Source organism: Prunus persica, chromosome G6 (assembly GCF_000346465.2).
Source record: "Prunus persica cultivar Lovell chromosome G6, Prunus_persica_NCBIv2, whole genome shotgun sequence".
Lineage (NCBI taxonomy): Eukaryota > Viridiplantae > Streptophyta > Magnoliopsida > Rosales > Rosaceae > Prunus > Prunus persica.
In genome coordinates this window covers 6,348,978-6,373,104 of record NC_034014.1, presented here as the reverse complement: position 1 = coordinate 6,373,104, position 24,127 = coordinate 6,348,978, and the positions used below count along the sequence as shown (strand labels likewise).

At 36.7% G+C, this 24,127-nt stretch overlaps 3 protein-coding genes across 5 annotated transcripts; 2 read left to right on the top strand and 1 right to left on the bottom strand.

Annotated features, from left to right (window-relative positions):
* Positions 146 to 2,492, bottom strand: LOC18771949 (NEDD8-specific protease 1). Its single transcript, XM_020566060.1, has 2 exons — positions 2,381 to 2,492; positions 146 to 1,157 (listed from the first exon to the last, which is right to left on the bottom strand). The coding sequence occupies exon 2, from the start codon at positions 1,131 to 1,133 to the stop codon at positions 456 to 458; it is 678 nt and encodes a 225-aa protein (XP_020421649.1). The 5' UTR covers positions 1,134 to 1,157; positions 2,381 to 2,492; the 3' UTR covers positions 146 to 455.
* On the top strand, positions 4,445 to 15,462 carry LOC18774004 (V-type proton ATPase subunit a1). The gene is made up of 18 exons (XM_007204879.2): positions 4,445 to 4,896; positions 7,029 to 7,073; positions 7,969 to 8,091; positions 8,265 to 8,372; positions 8,499 to 8,612; positions 8,706 to 8,879; positions 9,014 to 9,151; positions 9,432 to 9,539; positions 9,704 to 9,811; positions 10,594 to 10,742; positions 11,444 to 11,597; positions 12,286 to 12,446; positions 13,197 to 13,403; positions 13,495 to 13,678; positions 13,774 to 13,857; positions 14,119 to 14,312; positions 14,453 to 14,512; positions 14,642 to 15,462. The coding sequence occupies exons 1-18, from the start codon at positions 4,753 to 4,755 to the stop codon at positions 14,844 to 14,846; spliced, it is 2,460 nt and encodes an 819-aa protein (XP_007204941.1). The 5' UTR covers positions 4,445 to 4,752; the 3' UTR covers positions 14,847 to 15,462.
* LOC18773901 lies at positions 16,344 to 24,037 on the top strand. Of its 3 annotated transcripts, none has more exons than XM_020567367.1 (11): positions 16,344 to 16,757; positions 17,001 to 17,198; positions 17,304 to 17,542; positions 17,627 to 17,712; positions 17,810 to 17,973; positions 18,358 to 18,458; positions 18,608 to 19,027; positions 19,132 to 22,652; positions 22,823 to 22,931; positions 23,364 to 23,444; positions 23,694 to 24,037. In XM_020567367.1, exons 1-11 carry the CDS (start codon positions 16,595 to 16,597, stop codon positions 23,772 to 23,774), a joined length of 5,163 nt encoding a protein of 1,720 aa, XP_020422956.1. In that variant the 5' UTR covers positions 16,344 to 16,594; the 3' UTR covers positions 23,775 to 24,037. The 3 variants fall into 3 exon arrangements, with proteins under 3 accessions (XP_020422956.1, XP_020422955.1, XP_020422957.1); XM_020567366.1 differs by having other exon boundaries at positions 18,355 to 18,458; XM_020567368.1 differs by having other exon boundaries at positions 16,669 to 16,753; positions 18,355 to 18,458.

Genomic DNA, 24,127 nt, shown 5'->3' with positions numbered 1-24,127 from the left:
AGATTATTTTTGAAAATTTGAAACATACAGTTTAAAATCCTTCATTCAATGCTATTCTGCCACCTACAAGGAGCAGAGAGAATTGTTCAACATGCAAAATTCAGCTTTTTGTTGGAGCATAGAGATGTTCGGAGAACACAAAAAATTATAGGAAAACCTGCATAGAACAAGTATTATAAATATGGAACTTCTGAAGCTCTAGAATGCCATCAAATGCTTCTACTAGCCAGTGTGCTTATGTTCCTGGTCCAAGAACCAAGGGAAGTGGGCATGTTCTAGAAGAATTCTACAAGCATCTCATATAAAAATAAAATAAAGGAACTGAACGGATTTCTACAATCGTCTTGTATCAAGCAAGCAGATCTATCTAATAAGCTACTTTGTGTTTACAGGCTTCCCAAAACATCAGTAACTCTCTTGTTCCCTTTTACATTCTCTCACTTTGTAAGCAAACCTCACTTAATGGGCATGAGATCTCTGATCTGCCCGAGGATCTCGTTTCGCATTCTGGCAACAACATATGGGGTAACCTGCCCCTGCACAGCAGAGAACCACATTTTATCTCCATCTTCGTCTTTCTCTCCATACCAGCTGCATATAACCCTTGCAATGGCCAACACATACAGGCCACAATCATAACCGTTCATTTGCTGCGGTGAAGAGTTACACTCTTGATAAACGGGCTTAGTTGCGGAACTGGAGACACTCATAAAGCTAACAACAGCGTTGTAAAGTCGTTTGGCGTGGATACTATTCATCCCTCTATTGCTATCATGATGAAAAAATTTGTTAGCGTCTCTCTCAAATGCAAGTAGGCTCCAGTGAGACCCGCCTCCAGCCTCACTCACATCATCATTGTCATTGATGGGAAAGACAACCAGTTTTTTCTCAGGCAAATGAAGAGGTTCTAGGAACTCTGTTAGGCCTTGACCAACTGGGTAATTCATTATACAGAATGCAATCGAAGGTGGAACCAGCAGGATCTCCTCAGAACACGATGATAGATAACTGAAATAGAACTCAATGATTCGATCGTTGAGAAAATATGGGCCACTGAGGATATCCAAGTCTGATCGTCGGAGTACAACATCATTGTAGCTGAGAATCTTTTCATCAGGATTGGTTTTTCCCATTTGGTAGATAATGTTTATGTACTCCTGATCAAACAAAATTCAAAAACCCGAGTTAGGCCATCATATAGAAAGCAAGGATTCGATACTTTAGAAACATAATAATGAAAAATGTAAGAAATCAATAGAAATAGGCCATTGAAGTAACAATAATGTGATAGTCAGGCAGTTGCTCACACCAGGACCATCCTGTGCAAGCTCTAAATGTGGCCCTCATCAACTCTAACCTCACAACTAGTGGCAGAGCCACTCCTAGGCCTGGAGTGGCCTTGGACCCCTCAGATTTTGATCTCTCATATATCACAACAACTGTCCTTGCCGCCACTATACACAGGAACACTCATCTTCCAATTGAAACACTTAATTTATGAAAAGGAGGACAAAATCACAAACATTATCTTCCCAAATTCAGCTTCTTGAACGAAATGCATTCAACCAACAGTCAAAAGAACGAAATATACAAATTCATTGCCCTTTGCATAAGAATGCCATCAAACATAGCAACATATCCTTGCATTCCTAAACGGAATATCTACGTTTTTTCCCCGTGACAAATAGTGGCACAACATTTCCAAATACCAGTCCTCCCATATGGATTAACATAAACCAAACATTCTTTCTTACCAAGTGGAGGAACACCATTCACCTTTGCTGGATTTTGCAACCACTCTTTGGCATCAATATACTACAATTGCATAAACCTTTTACACAACCGGTTTATTCACAAACAACCAACTTAGCAGAAAAACAACAGTACACGAAAGCGGTCTACAATTCATTCTATCAAATCTTGAACTCAATATACAGTTCTTTCGGCTCTCCGGGTTGGAAAAAGGTTGAAGAAATCTAGAGCACAAGATAGCAGAATAGAAAATTGCTTGTGTGAGTGTGTGCCCTAGAACTGAAAAATGGGTAACCCTATAACCATTTCAATAAGAAATCAACGCAACCCACCACCAAAAATTCACCCAAAGAACAAAACCCAGCTCATTTTCCCATTCCATCGAGTACAATTTTCACTAAACGTTATTTGGCTCCAAAATAAAATCCCAACTAAAGCAAGAGAAATTCCGGACCTCACTATCAGTTTGGCTTAAACAACCTAAGGGTTCTTGTTTCTTTTTCTTCAATTGCTTAAATATTATTAAGATCAGAGATTTTATATCTCAGGGTTTGATGAAGATTTTGATGCAAAGAACAAGGCAAGAGATTTATAAACGATTGAAAAGAAAGAAGGTAGAGCAACTTACAGAGCGATTTCAAGGACGTTTGGTTAAGATTGAGAAGACGAAGCCCTCTCGCGCTTGAATCTTTGTACGGACAGTCACACGAGTTGAGAGACAAATGGGGTTTTATAAGAGACAAATTGGGCTGCTTTATTAATAAGAGACAAATTGGGCTGCTTTATTAATCTTCGTTACTTTTAGCCCACGTATTTTTTTTACCGCTTTTTCATTTCAGTCCTTATAATTTCAATTTTTACAATTGTAGTGTTGTATTTTAGTTTGACTTGCAATGAGGTCCAAATCACTTGCTTATATATATCTCCGACCAAAAAATAATTGTTGGACGGCTACCATAGTTCTTTTAGACTCCTAAATTGTGGTTAATTGGCCATGACACTCGTAGTGGAGCACTATGCCAAGTTGTCAACTAGCCACTACCCATAGTGCTTAGAGAAGAGCACCAACTTCTTTTTTTTTTTTCTTTTTTTTTTAAAAAAAATTTAAAAGTTTTCTTTTCACATTGTAAAATGGGATTAATAATTTACAAAAATAAAAGTCATTTTACAATTCTCTTTTGTGTTTATACACCAGATAAAATAAGTGTATAATGTTTGTTTTGGAGTATCAAGCTTTCAAATGAAACGTAAAAACTTATTGAATAATTAAAGAGTTCTAAGTAGAAGTTAGAAAGGAAACACTCTATTTAGCACAACTCACACTAAATGCACATAAATATCTAGATTACACCTTCTTTACATGCCCTTTACATTGACGGTATCAACACTAACAACAACGACAATATATATCAAGAACGCTTGCTTATTTTACAAACCTTCTTAGAGAATTTCATTGCACGGCTCAAAATGGGTATCATGACGTTTAATATACACATATGGAAATCGACGTGGACTTTATTTATGCTGTCTAAATTGTATGTATAAAACTCAAATAAAGTGTGGACTGTTTGATTTTTAGTTACTTTAAAGCAAAATATTTTATCACATTCTTTACATCCTTGAATTTAGAGTTCTTTATCGGGCCGAGCTGGCTCTAAATTTTTTGGCTTCGGTCAGGTCTTGTCAAGTTGTTTTTTTAGTTTTTAATTTTTTTTTTGGGCCGGGGCAGGTCATATCTAAGTTTGAAAGGGATTGGCCCGAGCCCACCCATAGGGCTGTGCCTAAATGAGGTATCAATATTGATATAAATTGTATCTTATACTAAAACTGAATTTTCATATTTTGATTGTTGGAATTTGATTTCTAGTAATTTTAATTGAATCCAAATACAAACCACATGTCTTATGCAACAAACAATCAACGTGATGTCTTTTACTAAGCATGCGCAATCTTCGATGATATTACAATTCAAGATGGAAACAACATTAATATTTGACTATTACTTTACACGCTATGTATGAACTTAAAAGTGATATCATTTTTGGTCAACGGGATCTAGCATAATAAAAAAAAACATTAATTTACAGATTAATGGTTTCAGGCTTGAATCTCTATGATACCTTGATAGTGTATATAAAACTTCATTCCCCTTATAGTTTAGACTATCTCTTGTATTAAAAAAAAGATGTGACACTATATTTTGTAAACAATAACTAGTTTTTGTCAATATGTGTGATTTTTTTGCATATAATGAGTGGAATGAGGGTGAATATGAGAGTTTGAAGAAGATGATGGGTGTGAGTTATCAAATATGGGCCCTTGGAATGTAGTCAAAAAATAATTTTTACATTTAAAAATTCTTTGAACTCAATAGTCATTTTATGTTAGAGCAAACTAATTTTTCATATTCAAAATTTAGTGGGTATTGGGGCTGATATAGAATTCCCTTAAGCGTTACCAAGCGTCATCAGATTCAAACATGGGAACACTTGTTTGCAATTCAAGACCTTTTTCTACTGAGCTATTATGGTTAAATTTTAAAGTTGGCCAAAAATCCTCTTATTTAAGAGAAATTTTCAAACATAAATTCTTCATTTGGACACAACATGGATTTAATTGGAACCTAATACATGTTAATTAACGTGGACTAGGACTTCACTTAACCACCTTTGGCTCTACGCCAACCTTGAAATTCTTTTTAGTTGACCCAAAAAATAAAAAAAACCTAATATTATTTCCAACATCACTTGGCGTCGGGCCTGGAAAGTGATGCGAATTCTCCGATTCTAGTGGCAGTTGGCAAGAAGAAAAGCAAAAACCCGAAAATGAAAACCTCGGAATAACGCACTAAGACCACACACACTCACGTAGAGAGAGAAAGCGAGAGAGAGAGGGAGAGAGAGGCAGTTTTCAGTTTCAGATCTGAAAGAGAGTTTCAGATCCAGAGGCGAAGAAAGAGAAAAAGAAAAAAAAATCAGTTTCTGTTGGGTTGCCGAGAAAATGGAGAAGTTCATCGACAACTTACCAGCCATGGATCTGATGCGCTCCGAGAAGATGACCTTCGTCCAGCTCATCATCCCCGTCGAGTCTGCCCACCGCGCCATTTCTTATCTCGGCGAACTCGGCCTCCTCCAATTCCGAGACGTAAGTTTTCGAGAACTCAGATCCGACGACTCGGTCTTCGTGAATTATGTTAGATTTGGCATCTCTCTGTGTCTCTAGTGATCTGAAGTGAGAGGTTTGATTGATTGATTTAGGATAAATGAGAGTTTTGCTTCAGTTTGTTTAAATTAAGTAGTTGAGTAGATAACAGTCAGCAATTGAGAAATTTACTTCTGAAAGTTTTTGATTTGTTTAGTTTTCTTGCGAAAGTTTGGATTTTTTTTGGGGCACGATCGGGGAACTGAGATTTATCATTATGGTTCCTTGATTGTTCGGTTAATTGGTCAGGAGCATATTTTACTTGGATCACACGCACATTGTATTTGAGAGTACTTTAGATCTGGTTATATTGCATATATTCCCAGTTAGGAGGGGTTTGCATGGAGGCCTATTTTGCCTGATATTAACAAGAAAAATCCTCCTGCATTCCTAATGGTATTTTGCCTGGGTAGGTTGAGAAATGTTCAGTATCATGTGCTAAGTTATAGGTCAAGTATCCTAAAGGTAAAGGATGCCTTACCCTCATTGTGCAAGATATACAACCGCATGTTTTCATTAATTTGAATAATTACGTACTAATTTTAAGTTCTCGCACTTGTGAATAAATTTTTAAGTCTCTATACCAGATTAATCTACTTCACAATTAGATAAATAACATCTTCCTCTCAATTAAGGTATTTGAATTTTAAGTTTCAGTTATATAATCCATTTGAGTTGTCTTTCCATAATGCTTATATCCTATTATCACTTAGATCAGGTTTGCTAACTTCATTTGATGGAAAAAAAACCGTACTTTTGGGTCTGTGAAGTATTGGGACCTCTGTGGCTTTGCCTGAAATGCTTTTGGGCTTTTTAATACGATGCTTCCCTAGGTCTAGGATACTTGGGCTATCCTTTGGTATTCTGTGAGATTCACACATTCCATTTTCCAAGCTTGACTGAGTTTTTGGAACTGATTTGTTTTGACAAGCCCAGTTCTGACAACGGTTTTATGCTGTCCAAGTAGGTGGTGCCCTGCACATCCGCATGTATTTGTGAAACTATCTTCACTTATAATCTTCCTGTACCCAGTTTTTCTTTATTGATCACGCAAGTAGAGTTATTTGCATTACCCATTATGCAATTAATTTTGTGGATGATTCTGAACAATTTGTTGTACTACTAATTATATTTTTCAAAATGATATAGTAAAAGTGAGTCTGTCCATGGTTACTATCATAAAGTCTGTTATGCTAATAATCGTAACTCATAAGTCGTTAGAGAATTTTTGTTTTCTTTAAAGATGTACTGGGCTTGCTGTAGCACCTACCTATTGAAAGACTTCAAATTATAAATTGTCAAAATCTATCTTAGTAATTCCAAGAAATCAATTCTCCATTTTGATTAGTGTGGTGGTGGGGTTTCTGATTCTAATGGCAGTTGGCAGGAAAAGAATAAGCTAAATCCTAAAACTGAAAGCTTGAAATAATGCATTGTCTAAAAGTGGTTTGAGGAATTTTTTTTTTAAATTTTTTATAGTTCTCTTTAAACTGAGTATGTACTGGACCTGTAGCATCTAACTATTTCAAGGCTTGAAAGAAATAGTGAGAGAAATTTGTCTAATTTGACTATGTTTTGAAGTGTTGAAACCAATATATTCAATCCACAGCAGCTTGCAATCTAATAGGATAATAGAAAAAGACAACTTCTAAGTTCTTTAGAAACCAAAGCAGAGAAGTGTGCTCAAAATTTCCATATCTAGTTGGGTTTAAACAATTTCTGTAACTATAAATCATTAAACAATGCCAAACCCTTTTGAGTGTTGTTTATAAAGTAGTACTTTTAATGCCCTTGAGTGATGGCTATTCACTCTTTCTTGTGTTAGCATCAGAGAGTGCATATTTCCATCAGAATATGTTGAGTTCACATTTTCTGCAACACTCTGTATTTATTGGTGAAACACCTGAATTTGTATTGTATATGAGACATCTTATGAAAAGCGTTGAAATTCTTTGTTCTTTCTTTTCTGGTCTCCTCTCATATATAATTTCTTTAAATGAATATGCAATATAGTCTTTTTAGTTTTCGTTCAGATATACTCATGATCATATTATTTTTGTATTTTTTTTTTGCAGTTAAATGCTGATAAAAGTCCTTTCCAACGAACATTTGTTAATCAGGTATCTACTCAGATTTTATTAGAACTACAGTTGCAATCTGAATGTTTTGGACATCTATCTTTCTCGATGGAATATTTTGCTAATATGATATTTCAATGTTTCATTTCTTGAATTGCTGGTGTTTTAGAGACTTCATGCTTTCACTTTTTAGTGTGCATATTCTTATATACTGGAAAAACTAAATCTATGCCCCTCAATTTTGTGGTGTCTGGATTTGCTCCATAAGAAAAGGATTGGCTCACATTCCCCCCTGTATTATGAATTTGTTCCAATATGGGTCTTTTGCGCAACTTCAGCCAAAATTCTTTAAAAAATGTGGAAGTCTAATACAAGGGTAGTCTGACAGAATCTTGGATGGAGTTGCATGGAAGAACCATGGTGCAACAAATTTATACGGGAAATTGAGTCAATTGTTCTTTTCAGGGGGTAAGTGGGATAGATTCCAAAGTTTAAGTGGGATAGATTCCAAAGTTGAAGGGGCATAAGTATAATTTTCCCTATATCGTTGCATATTCAATGCCTGGTTTTCCACTTCCTTGTGTATTGTGTCTGACATGTCTGCCAGCTTTACTTGCTTAATTAAAAGGAACATTCTCCAACATTAAACCTTGATTGTGCATGCCCCACTTTCCTTGTTATTTACCAGAGGAAAAAAAAGCTATGGATCTTTAACTAGAAATAGTATTCTATGGTAGTCTTTTTATCTACCTGGAATCTGTGCAAATTGAACCCTGTTCAGGTAATCTCTATAAATTATTAAACTGATGAGATTTGAAGGTTGAGATTGAGATTATTGAAAAGTTATTGATTATAGTAGATAGTTGATAGTGATGTTGATCGCAGTAGCCAATCATACTTAAGTTTAGTTGTTATATCATTGTGAGGATTTCCACAGGTAAAGCGATGTGCAGAGATGTCAAGAAAGCTGCGGTTCTTCAGAGATCAAATCAGTAAAGCTGGTCTACTTTCATCTGTACATCCTGTTTTGCAACTAGATGTTGAGTTGGAGGAATTAGAGGTGCATTTACTGTTACCCATTATCTCTCCCTCCTTTGGCTACGATTTTTATAATGGCAGCAGTAGTGTGAACCTGAAACTTGTAGTCCAAAATGGCACTAACCAATTGCGCCCTTATTTAGAGAGCATTTAATTCTGTAAACTGAAAATTTGAATTGTATGTATCTATTCCAGATACAACTTGCCGAGCATGAGCATGAGCTAATTGAAATGAACTCTAATAGTGATAGACTTCAACATTCATATAATGAACTCCTGGAATTCAAGATAGTATTGCAAAAGGTAACTAGCCTTTACTGATGTATTAGCAGCCTCCTATCTACTGCTCTTTCCTTTAGTACACCTTAATTATAGTTTCAAATGCTCTTTCCTGTGCCTCATTATATATTTTCATGTCGGCAATCTCAGGCAAGTGGCTTTCTTGTTTCAAGTAATAGCCGTGCGGTTCCAGAGGAGAGAGAACTAGATGAGAATGTTTACTCAAATGATGACTATGGTGATTCAGTTTCATTACTTGAGCAGGTACTTGTTAATTATGCTTTTCTAAATCTAATGTCTTCTTGGTGCAAAACCTTTTGCTATGATTTCATTTGTAATTGATTATGCATTTTACAGGATATCAGACCTGGGCCATCAGACCAATCTGGTTTGAGTTTTGTTAGTGGAATTATTTGTAAATCCAAAGCTCTCAGGTTCGAGAGGATGTTGTTTCGTGCTACAAGGGGCAATATGCTTTTTAATCAAGCATCAGCAGATGAACAGATCATGGATCCTTTATCTACTGAAATGGTTTTCTTCTGCCTCAGTATTATAAAAATTGTTTTTTTTTTCTTCCTGTTTTTGGTGCGGTTTCTTTTAGCTTTGTTATGTATAGGATGAGAATGATTATTCGCTTCTTTTACTAATTCCTGAAAGTTGTGCAGGTTGAGAAAACAGTGTTTGTAGTGTTCTTCTCAGGGCTGCAGGCAAAAACAAAGATTTTGAAAATTTGTGAGGCATTTGGTGCAAATTGCTATCCTGTTCCCGAAGATATAACTAAGCAGAGACAAATAACTAGAGAAGTAAGCATTCAGTTGAGATAGTTGGCAGTTCATTTATTCTTTAATTGGAATGAAGTTTCAAGCTTAAAGATGGAATCCTTGTTTTTATTCAAACATCTTTACAAAACTTTGTTCTGCTTTAAAGTTTGTGTATATCTGATGTGAGCTTGATAGCATAATTATCTTCAACTACTCCCTTTAATTTGTTTTATCATGTGATAGCATATATTTGCAGGTCTTGATGATAGTATCAACAAATACTCTGTTCTATCGTTTTGAAAGTTCAGGTTTTGGGTTGCAGGTTTCATCACGTCTTGCTGAATTGGAAGCAACCTTGGATGCAGGGATCCGTCACAGAAATAAGGCCCTTACTTCTGTTGGGTTTCACCTAGGGAAATGGATGAACATGGTAAGATGTTGGTCCTGCTTGCCTCTTGTTAATTGTTATTTCTTTGGCTTGAGCGACAAAAAATATTGATCTAATATATGACTAAGAGTTTGTGTGAATTGGAGTGGTTTAGCTTTATCCTGATAGTGACAAACAACTATGTCGTGTTTTCTACTCTTTACCAGGTGAGAAGGGAGAAAGCTGTATATGATACGTTGAACATGCTTAACTTTGATGTTACAAAAAAATGTCTTGTTGGAGAGGGCTGGTGTCCTATATTTGCAAAAACTAAGGTAACCTCTGTCACTATGTTCATCAATAGTTATATTGCAGTATCACAAGTCCAATGTTTCTTTTGGGTTAGGTCTCTCATTAATGACGTGTCTGCATAATTTTATGAGTTGATTGTACATTTTTATGTAAAAAATCGACAATGCGTCTATAAATGTCCAAGTCTTGCATAGAATTTGTATTTTTTGCCAAGTTCGTCAATATCTATGAAACAAGGCCCGTGAAGAACCTAAGGTTGTGGTTGAAAAAATAATTTATGTAACCGTAATACAGATCCCTTATCCTAACGCAACATAAGGCCTTTTTTCACCTCTAGAAAATGCATGTACCACAGATAGATTAGCCTATGCCCCCCTATAGTTCACTTTTGATTCAATCATTCATTTTAATAATGTATCTGTCTTACAGGTACATCAGTTCATTCGTAATACATAATGTTATAGTTATCATGAGTTGTCTTTGATAGATATTTACGGTTTTGTTCCAAAATACAACTTTTACGTAAAGTGGAATGAAATATGTGAATTTTAGAATTTACGTAAATGTACAAGTTATTATATTCAATACTTAAAGGGCATTACTGATATTTCCAAAAAGCCATAAAATAAGGCAAGATCGAAAAGATACCATTGGACTCGCTTAAAAAAAATGCTAGTGAGTACCTATATCTAATTTTTAGCTTTGTCAAGGGTATGTTACTATGTTGTTACTTGAATACTTTTTGATTGTAGATGACTTTTGCGAACTTGTGTTATATTTGCGTAGTAATTTTATGGTTGAACAGATTCAGGAGGCACTGCAACGTGCTACATTTGATAGCAATTCGCAAGTGGGAATAATATTTCATGTGACAGATGCAATAGAATCACCTCCTACATATTTCAGAACCAACCGCTTCACGAGTGCGTTTCAGGAAATTGTTGATGCATATGGGTTAGTCAAAATATGATATTTAGACACTTTATCATTTCTTCTGTTAATGAAAGGAAATTGTCTTTAAATTGGTGCATCATTTTCCTTGTGAAATCATGGTGAATTTATGAGTGAACAGTGGGCAAATGTTCTTAGAAATAATGAATATTTTGGATTAGAAATTACATTCTGTTTGTACACGTTGATACATTAGGAAGGAAAGCCAATGCATGCTGGCACAAGTGATTTACTACATAGATTTTTTGTCTTTCAATTAACAAGCAAATTAAATATCAGAAATCATGTGCTTTACATGTCCAACCTGCTTAAGGGTGGAGCTTGGATGTGTTAGGAGTTTGTCGAGGAATGGGATGGGAGGCTTGCATTTGCTGCAAGTTGTTACTTTACAACTAAATAATGAGGAATATTCTGTATTTCCTTTGTCCGCACCTAAAATAAGGGAATTAAACTTTTCAACTTGGTTTGAAAAATTAGCTGAAATTCTAGAAAGTTCAGCGTTCTAACTACTGGATTAAATCTTAATAATTGATAAAAGAAAAAAGAAAAAGAAAAATTAAGAGCGAGAGCCAGTTGCAAAGTATGAGGCAACAATTCTCCTTTTAAGTAGTATTTCTGTTAGCATTTTTCATTACAAAGGGAAAATGATAAGTGAATCAACATAATAAGTTGTTTAGGTGACGAGCTATACTATCATTTGGCAGTGTTGCAAGATATCAAGAAGCCAATCCTGCTGTTTACACTTGTATTACTTTTCCATTTCTTTTTGCGGTGATGTTTGGGGACTGGGGTCATGGAATTTGCTTGTTGCTGGGAGCATTAATTCTTATAGCTCGTGAAAGTAAGCTCAGTGCTCAGGTACGCCCTTTGTGTGAACTTCTAGCATTTAAATTTAAGAGGATGTATAATCAGGAGACGTTATTCTTGATCACTAATGAATTATATTGCTTTAGTTAAGTCAAAACTTCTTCAAGCTGCTCGGTAACATGTACCATTTCCCAGTTCATAGGCATTGACTCGATCAGCTGCAATTAAAAGTATCTTTTGCTCTCTCCAGAAGTTGTCAAAAGATATGTTGCAGCCATAACCAATATTGTCCGCTAGTACCACTGACCCTGAACTTTTTTTCTGGCTGTCGTTGTTACTGTGTCTATGCTATTCAGCAAGATTTAATATAATAGAGACTGCAGTTTTTGTTATCCAAGGATTCATAATATAACCAATCCTGCAGCAAAGATTTAGCTAGCACCAACATAATATCCTGAGCTAGATTCACAATCTCATGGTTTGTTTATGGAGGAATGATGCGGTCTTACTGTGGTAATGATGACAGTATCAAATAATAATACTTATAACAGCAACAGTAGCAATAATTTCTTTCATAATGGAGCAATAAGTAGGATAGTTCTCTTTCAGTTTTCGTTTTTAACAAATATTTGTTATGATTCTGGTGTTTAGAAAGAACATAACATGCATTTAACACGTGAAAGAGAATTGTGTTTTTTCCATTTGTCTTAATGAGAAACTTTATATTACTTCCTACCAGAAACTTGGGAGCTTTATGGAGATGCTATTTGGTGGGCGATATGTACTTCTTTTGATGTCCCTATTTTCAATCTACTGTGGGTTGATTTACAATGAGTTCTTCTCTGTTCCTTTTCACATATTTGGTGGGTCTGCTTACAAATGTAGAGATACCGCTTGCAGGTAGGCTCTCTATTTTAAATCTTCAATCTCTAATTTTGCCTTAATGTGTTGTATCTTGTATTGAGGTCACCTTCAGCTGGGTTGTTTAGAATGAGTTTATGTTCGACAATATACCACTCTGACTTCTTGTTTTAGAGATTGAGAGTTCTGGTATCTATGTGCTTAAACCCCACTACTAGTCTGCTGTTGCACGGCTTTTATCATACCTCTGCTTAATTAGAGATCAATCCTTGTAAGTTTTTTAAATATTTTTTCGAATAATCTAATATTTATAAGATTCACAGAATCTTCCTATTAAAAGTTTAATAATTGTTTATTAATCTGAAAGTTATTTTTCATCATCATCATTCTGGATGGTTTGGTGGTTTCATTGCCTCCTTTAGAGTTCATTCCTATGGCCCGCTGCCGCTAGGGTTGTCCCTCATTCAATCCATGGGGATTCTCCCCACCTTGATTGATGACTTTGGTGGTGTGTTACTTTCGAGCATCTGTCTGGTCTGTGGTGCACGGAGCTTGAGAAGATACGATATCTATCAAGCCATGTGTATCGCTGTTGTTGGAACTTACTTTGATCTGCTAATCATAGCTGTCCTTCACTAGGCATTTATGGCGCTCTATTGTCTGGCGGTTTCTCAATCACCTCTATTTTATAACTCTTAAAAATCTTCCCATTGTTTATGCTGGCTGAACTTATGACTTTCCTCAGCAGAAAACTAACTACTTATCATAAATTTGTCTTCTTTTGAGCAGTGAGGCGTACACTATTGGTTTAATCAAGTACCGAGATCCATACCCATTTGGTGTGGATCCCAGTTGGCGTGGAAGTCGTTCAGAGCTGCCTTTCTTGAATTCTCTCAAAATGAAAATGTCGATTTTGTTGGGTGTGGCGCAAATGAACTTAGGAATTCTACTTAGTTACTTCAATGCACGGTTTTTCAGCAGCTCGATTGATATAAGGTGGGTCTCCGGTTTTTTCACTTTTCCCATTGTTGTATTACTTTCAAATGAAGTGCACAAGCGTTTGACTTGTTCTGCATCTTGTTGTTAGGTACCAGTTTGTGCCGCAGGTGATCTTTCTTAACAGCCTTTTTGGATATCTTTCACTTCTTATTGTCATCAAGTGGTGCACCGGTTCTCAGGCAGACCTCTATCATGTAATGATTTACATGTTCTTAAGTCCGACTGATGATCTTGGTGAAAATGAATTGTTCTGGGGCCAAAGACCACTTCAGGCACAAGTTCTAATCTTCTCTTTATTGTTACTTCGTATATATAATTGCTTATGTTCTCGATTTATGTTATGGTTAACAGGGCTCTGTTTCTGCAGATCATTTTGTTGCTTTTGGCTCTAATCGCAGTTCCATGGATGCTCTTTCCAAAACCTTTTATTTTGAAGAAGCTTCATACGGAGGTACTGTGGTGTAACTTGCTTAGGCTTCAGTTTTGGATTTTTAAGAAAACCAGCAAAGGAATAAACTTAAAACCAAAATTTTCTTTGACATTTCTGTTTTGTAAATGTTGTTTAAAATGTGATTACTACTGATTAGTATCCTCAATTGGTGGACTTAGTTTACTTATGTACTTGTCTTTGACTCACTTAAAGGTATTTGAGGGGAGATATAAGGAGCTTGAGAAGATATGATAACTATGTTTTCCTGATGTTATTTTCCAGAGGTTTCAAGGTCGTGCGTATGGGATGCTTGGCACCTCAGAGATGGACCTTGATGTGGAGCCTGATTCTGCGAGGCAACATCATGAGGAGTTTAATTTCAGTGAGGTATTTGTACACCAGATGATACACTCCATAGAGTTTGTTCTTGGTGCAGTTTCAAATACTGCATCATATCTACGACTATGGGCTCTGAGGTATACCTATATTGTTTACATATTTTGTAGTTTACCTGTATGTGTGTGTGTGTGTGTATATATATATATTTGCTTATTCCGTGGTTTTCTTTCATCTATGTGGTAGCCCTTTTCTTTAATATCTGTTACTGCAATTACAGCTTGGCTCACTCAGAATTGTCAACCGTTTTCTATGAGAAAGTACTTCTCCTTGCCTGGGGGTGAGTTCCAACCTTTAATTCTCTATCATGACATGCATGTGCATCTGACTGCTAGTTTTTCTTGCTGCATATGATGGTGCATGTATTCTTCAATCAGTAATAATAAGGTTTTGAAAATAATTATAACAGGTACGACAACTTTGTTATCCGGTTAATTGGGTTAGCAGTTTTTGCGTTTGCAACGGCGTTCATACTACTCATGATGGAGACGCTCAGTGCTTTTCTTCACGCCCTGCGTCTTCATTGGGTGGAATATCAAAATAAATTCTACTATGGAGATGGCTATAAGTTCAAACCTTTTTCCTTCGCCTCCATAACCGAGGATGAGGATTAGTCCACTTGTACACCAGTTTTCTTGTTCTTTGGAAGGAAAAGATATGTAAGCTAAGCACCAAGAATGGCAGAGTTCTAGCTCCAGCCTGAAATGGAATTCAGAGAGCCCCATTTCGGGTGGCATAGAGGAGGTAGATGCTCGATTTTGACGTAGAAATGTAAAGTCCTGGCTCATATTCTTTTGGTGTATCATTGGTATAAAAAAAAGGTTCCATACGAGTCATGGTTGGTTCCCTTCATAGGTGTATTTACGTTGTTTGTATTTCATTTATATCTAATCGGAATGAGAGGGGAGAGGGGAATTAGATTCACCGTTTGTAAAGAGGAGCTGGGGAATCATCATACCGTGTAGCGTTTCTGGGATTTTAGTTTATTTAGCTCACACACATGCACATTAAGTGCTGATTTTGCTGGGAATTGGTCCTGGATTCTTTACAATTGTGACGTGTATAAGTTTTGAATCACAAATTCAAAGAAATTCATTTTTGTAAGGATAAATAAGTTAGATAATTCCAAGCTCAAATATGCTTATTGTGCCTGAAAAATAGCATAATATTCGTACAATGTTCTTCAACTTTAAGAGCTTAATGATATGTTGGAAATTCTTCCCCTTGACAGTTCTAATTTGTAGCAAATTTCTTTATGAATTTTATTCCGAAAGATACTCGAGTTAACTTCCATTTTTCAAGTATTTCAGCATCGTCTTTGCAATGATATGTAGGCGGTAATTACCGCGCTTAACTTTAGGGGACATGTTTGGAATCAAAGAATTTGAATGAAAGCGATGGTCTAAAATATAAGGGAATGAGGTTTTTCACACATATAATTACCAATGTGCTATAAAGGTTCAAATTTAAGACCACAGATCTGAGATTATGTTGTTTTACACTATTTGCTTGAGCAATTCAAGTTGATCTCATGCTGCTCAAATCCCCATCTCGAAGATCAGGCAATTAAGGTTGATAATGAATCGACTCATTTATAATTCGTGTTTAACAAATTCCATCATGTTAACGCTCAAAAATGGTTCGGCACTTTTGAGCCCAACTTAGTGATGATGTGTGATGGATGATGGGTGAAGGTGAGGACCTTCACCAAGTGTGTGAGGATTTGGGCAAGCGATAAATATACAGAAGACAAGATATACGTGGTTCACCCTTAATGACTGGGCTACGTCCACGGAGAAGTATATTCTTACTATAATAATGTATGTGTTTACATTTGTACATGGGATTGAACCCAAATATAAAGGGAAGAAAGGAGAAGCCCATGACTAAAGATAAAGCCCAGCCCATCGATCTCCCCTTCTAAGTGGAGAGTTGTCTCCTTTTATAGCTGAGGAGGAGTCTTCACTTCTTGCAATATTCTAATGTGGGACTCTTTGCTTTGCCTAGAGTTGCTTCTAGTTGCTTGGTCAGATATGGTATAAACACATCATATTCGTGCTCGCGTCAAGTAACGATCAAACCAAATCCGCTAACTTCATTACATTAATCATCAAAGTCAAAACAATCCTCCATCCCTTTAGCTTTAACCCTTCGACCACAAGGGAATCATTCGTAATTTGACTCAGCAGTCACGTGGTCGCTGTCCATTTGTCTCCGTCCCCATCCATCCTTTGCCGCTCGTCGATCCATTCAAAAATTTTAAGATCCACAAACAAACAAACAAACAATTTGCAGACTTCTGCACTACGCCCATTTCCCATTCGATCTTTCTAGAAACTTTGAGAGAGAGAGAGAGACGGAGATGGAATCCGACGTCCCTCTCATTGAAATCGCTGAAGAAGACGATTCGCTTCTTCAATTGATCCAGGACGATAACGTTTCGAGCAGTAACAGAAGCAAAAGCACCAGCGACGACGACATTTTCTTTTGCTCGCCTCTCCAACCCTGCAGATCCAAGCCAGTGGGTTAGGGTTTTCTCTTACTCTCTCACTGAGTCTATGCTTCACATTTTGCTCTCCGTTTTGGCCCTCTAGGGTTTCGTTTTTCTCTTCATTTGAATAATGTTGACTCAGATTGACCTCTAATTGTGCTCTGTAGTGTACAATTCGTCTTCTTAGTGATTTATATTTACATTTTTATATGTATATGAACATAATTGGACCTACATTGCATGGCATACAATGAAAACTCTGTGAATTATATTGCAGTGGTGAATGAGAAAACCCAAAAACCAAGCTCTCCGTCATGTAGAGATAGTATAGATAAAGAGAATAATGGTAGTAATGCAAACAAAATAGAAGAACAAAAACTCAGCCTCCAGCCGCAGCAAATGAAGAGGAAGAAGGGGGGAGGATACAATTTGCGTAAAAGCCTAGCTTGGGATCGAGCCTTCTTTACTGACGAAGGTTCTATTTTGTTTCTGGATTGTTCTAATTTTTTTCATATAGAAAAGAAAATTAAAGCTGGGTTTATTGTTTTCTTTCCCATTTTCATTTTGGTACTTTTGTCAGGTGTATTGAATTCCGAAGAGTTATCCCTGATTAGTGGAAGTGCAAATTCTAATGGGTTGCTGTCAGTTATCCACGAAGACACAAATAGCATTGCTGATTCAGAAGATCTAGAGGTGATTGAAGAAAACTTATTCAAGGTATTCCCGGAAAGTCCTTCAAGTAAAGATAGGACTGTTGGTGGCAGTTTATTACCAAAGCGTGATTCATCAGCTAAAGATAATGCTGCGCCAGGTTCTGCGGTTAGTTGTCAAATCTCTTATAGGATGGCAAAGTTTTCTTTAAGTTGAAGATTGTTCAATTGGAGTCATGTTTCTGATTTTTAGGCCAAGCGGAAGGTGCTTTCAGCCCGTGATATCAATAGAAGTGGCTCAAAACGCAGTGGTTGCCCTCGACCTTTGGCCTCCTCTTCATATCCTTTTGATTAATTTTTCTGTATGTCGGAGTTTTGGTGAGTCTTTTTTTATGTTAATGAGTTTTTGGGAGAGTTTGCCTTGACTTATGTGAACTCTGAAAAGGCCTGCGAATGTGAATACAATGAAATCACCGATTAAAGAACCAAGAATTTCTACATTACCGGTTCGAAAACCTGATCCCTGTCTGCTGTCTAGGACTTCCAAGAATGTGATGGTTGGTGCAAATGATTTAAAGAGGAATCAGATTGCTCACCCTGGTAAATATTTAGATATTGACTGCATTTATTAGTGAGATTTATTTTTTAAAATTAATTTTAGAATTAAAAAAGATAATGGTAGTTGTGTTCCATAAATTTAGGATCCATTATCTGATTTTTCTTTTCATTTTAATTTTTTTAATATGAAAAAGTGTGAATTTACCATATTATCCTCATTTAATTAATAATTTCAATTTTTAATGTTTGCATTAACCAAGGGCATTTTCTGGTATTTTGAATGTTTTACCATTCTTTGCCTTTTGCTTTATATATATAGTTTGCTTTATATATATAGATATAGATAAAGAAATAAGATTTTCACATTTGAATCAAATGGAAATTATTTGTTTATTTTCTGTTAACTACTTCTCTCACATGCAGCAGGGAAATTGAACAACAAAAAAACTGGGCCAAATAATGCAAAAGTTGCTACTGGAAAATCTTTAACTTCTAAAAGTTCTGTTCGGCAAGCCAGAAGAAATGTGGTGAGAGCTTGAAGCTTAAGTAATAGTCTTTGTAAATTAACTACTAATAATACGTGTGATTATAGACATTTCCTTTGTACTGCGTCAACAATCTGGTATTAATAAAGATGTATGTGCTTCCTGTGTTGTGAATTTCCATTATTTTGCAGGCCAGCTTCGTGAAGGGTTCACCAACCAAAATACCATGTCCACCTACTATTGAAGCAAATAATGGCTTCGAGGTGATCTCAAAACAGACACTTCCTTCTACTGGTCATGCATCATATGGCCATGATGACAGATCCAAAAAAACTGCAGTTCCGCAGATGATCTCAAAACAAGCGCTTCCTTCTACTGGTCATGCATCATATGGCCGTAATGACAGATCCCGGAAAACTGCAGCTCCAGAGGCGATTTCAAAACAAGCACTTCCTTCTATCGGTCATGCAACATATGGCTGTGATGACAGATCCAGAAAACCTGCAGTTCCTCTTCCTCATACTGGTGTGAACTTGTCACGTACTCAGCTCCCAACATCAAAGCCATCAGGTTTACGGATGCCATCACCATCACTGAGTTTCTTTCATCAGGTATTTTTCAAACAACTGTTCTGCAGCTGCATAAAAGAGATGATATTTTCTCAACTCAATATGTCTGATTTTCCTTTGCTGTATTTTTGATAAATTGTTTGCAGCCAAAAGCTTCTTCTTTGCCTAGTCCTTTGAAGACAAGCTCTCAGCCATGCATTATTCCTAATTTGAGGCAAGTTGGTTCTGTAGATCCAATTCATGAATTGAGGCCGCCCTCTTCCCTTGGGAAAAAACAAAATGTGATCAATGATCGGACGGTAATTGGAAATGTTAATGTCCAATGCTCAAGTTCAGGTTGCTCAGTTTCATCTACAATTAACTCTGCCACAAAGGACAAGGTGGAACCATTCGCGCAAGTAACAAATATGCAGAAGGTGGAACTGAAGGTACAATCTAGCTCAAGTAGTTATGATATGACAGAGAATCAGCCAAAGTTCAATAGCATTCCTGTTCATGAAGACCAACAATCTATGGGAGAGGTAGAATTTCAGAGGAACGATGATAAGTTTCTTTTACAGGGGGGATCCTGTGAACAATTGGTTAAAGATGACAATAGCGTGAAGGCTGCCTTTGATATGGAGAAACCCCATGTTACACCCCATCTTAGTTCTGCAGTGAAATTTCCCTGTTTTTCTGGCGAAAATGACATAACTGTCCATCAACTTCTTGAAGACAAATCCCATGACTTGCCACAAAAGAATTGTGGTGTCCTTTTAAGGTTCAAATATGAAGAGGCAAGTTCTTCTGGTAGTGTCTTAATATCATACGATGATCAGTCAAGCAGTGATCATAATGTCAATGAACTGCATGGGGCAGAAGCTGATCTGTTTAAACCTATGACCAGTGAAGGCAACCAAATTTCTGATGAGGATCAAATGATCTGGGAAAACACGGGTAGTTTTACCAAGGAATGTCAAGTTTCTGAAGATATCCAGAGCTATAGTTCTGTGAAGGTTGCAGGTGTCAGTCCAAAGGTCCAAAATTCTAGTGCATCTGAATTGAAAAGGTCTGATCCTTTGTCTGACTCTAGATTTAAAAACCAAGCAAAAGATGATGGTAGTAGATTTAACTCAAAGAGTAGGAACCCACATGTGGAAGATGCACAAATGCTGGCTTTAGGTGGAAGGATGATAGATGAAATGAATGATGTTGACCTGAGCACTTCAGCTCCAGAAAATTGTCAACTGGTGATAACTGATTGTGGAAATGAAAAACCTGAACAGCTAGACCTTCCAAATTCCTGCTATGTTGGAGAACAGGTTTTCCAGGAAAATAAATTGCACTTAAATGATTGTGTGTTGGATGGATTCAGTATTTTCCCTGAAGAATCCCAGCAGAAAAATGTTCTTCAATGTGTTGATTCAAAAGAACCAGAAGGAACTGGTGCCTGCAGAAGTGAATCAGACAGAACCCTTTCTCTAATTGGAAATATTAATGTCCAATGCTCAAGTTCATGTTGCTCAGTTTCATCTACAATTAACTCTGCCACAAAGGACAAGGTGGAACCATTCTCACAAGTCACAGATATGCAGAAGGTGGAACTGAAGGTACAATCTAGCTCAAATAGTTATGATATGACAGAGAATCAGCGAAAGTTCAATAGCATTCCTGTTCATGAAGAACAACAATCTATGGGAGAGGTAGAATTTCAGAGGAATGTTGATAAATCTCTTTTACAGGGGGGATCCTGTGAACAATTGGATAAAGATGACAATAGCGTGAAGGCTGCTTTTGTACTTACTCCAAAAAGTAAAGATATGGATAAACCCCATGTTACACCCCATCTTAGTTCTGCAGTGAAATTTCCCTGTTTTTCTGGCGAAAATAAAATAACTATCCATCAACTTCTTGAAGACAAATCCCATGACTTGCCACAAAAGAATTGTGGTGTCCTTTTAAAGTCCAAATCTGAAGAGGCAAGTTCTTCTGGTGGTATCTTGATAGCATACGATGATCAGTCAAGCAGGGATCATAATGTCAATGAACTGCATGGGGCAGAAGCTGAGCTGTTTAGACCTATGACCTGTGAAGGCAACCAAATTTCTGATGAGGATCATATGATATGGGAAAACACGTGTAGTTTCACCAAGGAATGTCAAGTTTCTGAAGAAATCCAGAGCTACAGTTCTGTGAAGGTTGCAGATGTCAGTCCAAAGGTCCAAAATTCTAGTGCATCTGAATTGAAAAGGTCTGATGCTCTGTCTGACCCACATGTGGAAGATGCACAAATGCTGGCTTTAGGGGGAAGGTTTATGGATGAAATGAATGATGCTGACCTGAGCACTTCAGCTCCAGAAAATTGTGGAAGGTTAATAGATGAAATGATTGATGTTGACATGAGCACTTCAGCTCCAGAAAATTGTCAACTGGTGAGAACTGATTGTGGAAATGAAAAACCTGAACAGCCAGACCTTCCAAATTCCTGCTATGTTGGAGAACAGGTTTCCCAGGAAAATAAATTGCACTTAAATGATTGTGTGTTGGATGGATTCAGTATTTTCCCAGAAGAATCCCAGCAGAAATTTTTTCTTCAATTTGTTGATTCAAAAGTACCAGAAGGAACTGGTACCTGCAGAAGTGAATCAGAAGTTTCCAGAACCGTTTCTCTAATACCACATGGTATGCTAGATTTCAGTTCTAATGTTGCAGAAATAGTGGAGTCCCAGAATGTGGATCATACTGCATCAGTATCTGAAAACAACGAAACAGTGGTTGAGAGTTACAACCTGGACTCACAGTCAATGAATGACTTTCAGCTTCATTGTCAAGACTGTTCTTTGAAATTGGATAGTGTGGGAGATTTCACATCCAAGCTAAATGTGAAAGTGCAAGTTGAGGGTGGATCTGCGATAAAAGACGTAATTGAGCCCAAGGATTTTGGGACCAAAGATTGCAACTTACCTGTTGAAAGTTGCTATGGTGTCCCTCAGTTACAGACTGAAGATGACAAAAGCTATTGCCAGCAATACACTTCAGTAGAGCAGAGTGATAAGATCAATCTCAGTTCAGATATTGGTGTCATACGAGAGTACCAGGACATTAATCCAGGATCTTGTTTGAATGGAACCTTGCTTGCAAACAACGCTTCCTGCAAGGTATTTGAGGAAACTGTTCATGAGGTTGGTTTAGATGACTGTGATGCTTGTGGAATTGAATCAAAGAGTTCAAAAGTAGCAGCAGCAATGCATGATGGCAGACCTGATTTGGAGGAAAAGGCTGACTACTTACAAATGGAAGTTGCAGTGACCAGCTCTTTCAAGATTGAACCATCATCAGAAAATCTTCAAAGTTGTACGAAGTCCAGTCATGACAATAAGCTAAGCAATCAAGCTGGTCCTGTGGAGTCTGATGTATCTGCAAAAACAACCAATGAAGAAAACTCTGTGTCAACTTTGGCATATAGTTCTTGCGAAGGGGAGTTATGCTCATCTGTCATCTCTGATCCGAGATCATCAAGTGGAAGAATTCTGCAGGAAATTGAAGTTAATGTATTGAGCAGAAAAACTTTGGCAGAGGAATCTGAAATTAATATCTTAGAAGAGAATCATACTCTTAGCAGTGAACTGCAGCATGAGTTAGAAGATACCTTGCATCCCACAGAAGATAATGAGGCAACAAAAGAGATGTATGTACCAAAAAGCCTAGATCAATTTTATCTACTTGTATGTGTGCGCAATGGCATGTGTGACAAAATGCCTTTTGTCTTTTGAGCCATTTGGTTCACATAATTTATGGACTGTTTTAGATGGTACAAAAGTTCTGTGAGAGATTTAATTTTCCTGTCTCTGATTGCAGTAAGAAGTCTGGAAGTGATAGGAAACAAGATGCCCCTGTAATAAAGCTTCCACCCGATGCTGTTCCATTCTCGGATGAATGGTTAGCTGCACTTGAAGCAGCCGGAGAGGTAATAGTTGTCCTGCAAAGCTTTTTAGTGCATGCACACTATAACTTATAACACACAAACTGCATTTTTGCAATTCATGCCAGCATTTTGAAACTTTTTGTTTTTATTTACCAAATGTCTCATGGCACTACAATGGCTACATATTCTCTCTTCATTTCTTTTGGATCCTCTTATGCAATTAATTGTTACTCTCCACTCCTTTAAAATCAATGAATTGTGATATGGCACTGCAATTCTTAAATATGCTTTCTTCATTTGTTTTGCACCCTTATGTACGTAATGCTACTGTCCCACTTCTTTAAAATCAATGAAATGCGGTTCTGGGTTTAAACAAAGACACATTTTATAGGAAGACAGCCTTAATTTATTTGATATTGTAATCTTATACTAAGTTTTTCTTTTCAAAATATCTTATACCAAGTTTTGGTGCAGGAAATTTTGACAAAGAAAAGTGGTGCTGTACAAAATTCACCCCCGAACAAATCTGAACCTCAAATAGGTCCATGGTCCCCGGTATGGTTTTGCTTACTGGACAATCATCTATTTGTTGTTTGCATTTCCATACATAGACTTGGACCCCCCACACAGAGAGAGAGAAACTACACCATATCTGAATTTTTTTCTACACAAAATGAATTCTGCCACCTTTTCCTTAGTGGTAGATGGGCTTTCTTTTTATATGTTTTTGGCTTAGTATGTAATTTTATTAGTTGCATTATCTATTTTGCTATGAGCTCATGTGTTTCCATTGTTGAATTTCAGGTGAAACGAAAAACTAATCAAGTAATCGGACCATTTGATTGTACAAAACATACCAACAACGTCCCTCCTAGTTCTCAATGACCTAATTAAGAGGAGTCTGCCTAATCACTAACTGTGTGACACCATTCTTCTTTCCTCCTCCTTTTCTTCTACTTTTACAGATAATTGTCACATTATCTTGCCATGAAACATACAAAAAAAATCAAGCAATTCTTATTATTATTATTTTCGCTTCTTTTTTACCACTTTGGTTTAACATAGTGCAAAGTTTGTACTGTCATTGCACAACGGTTCACCTATTATTACTTGCTTAACTAATAGATAGTAATTAGTTTTGTATTGGTGTTAAGGAATTTGCATGCAGAAATTCAATGAGATAAAGAAACAATGTCATGTACTAAGAATGGAAATTACAACGAGCAGTCAAAATTTTG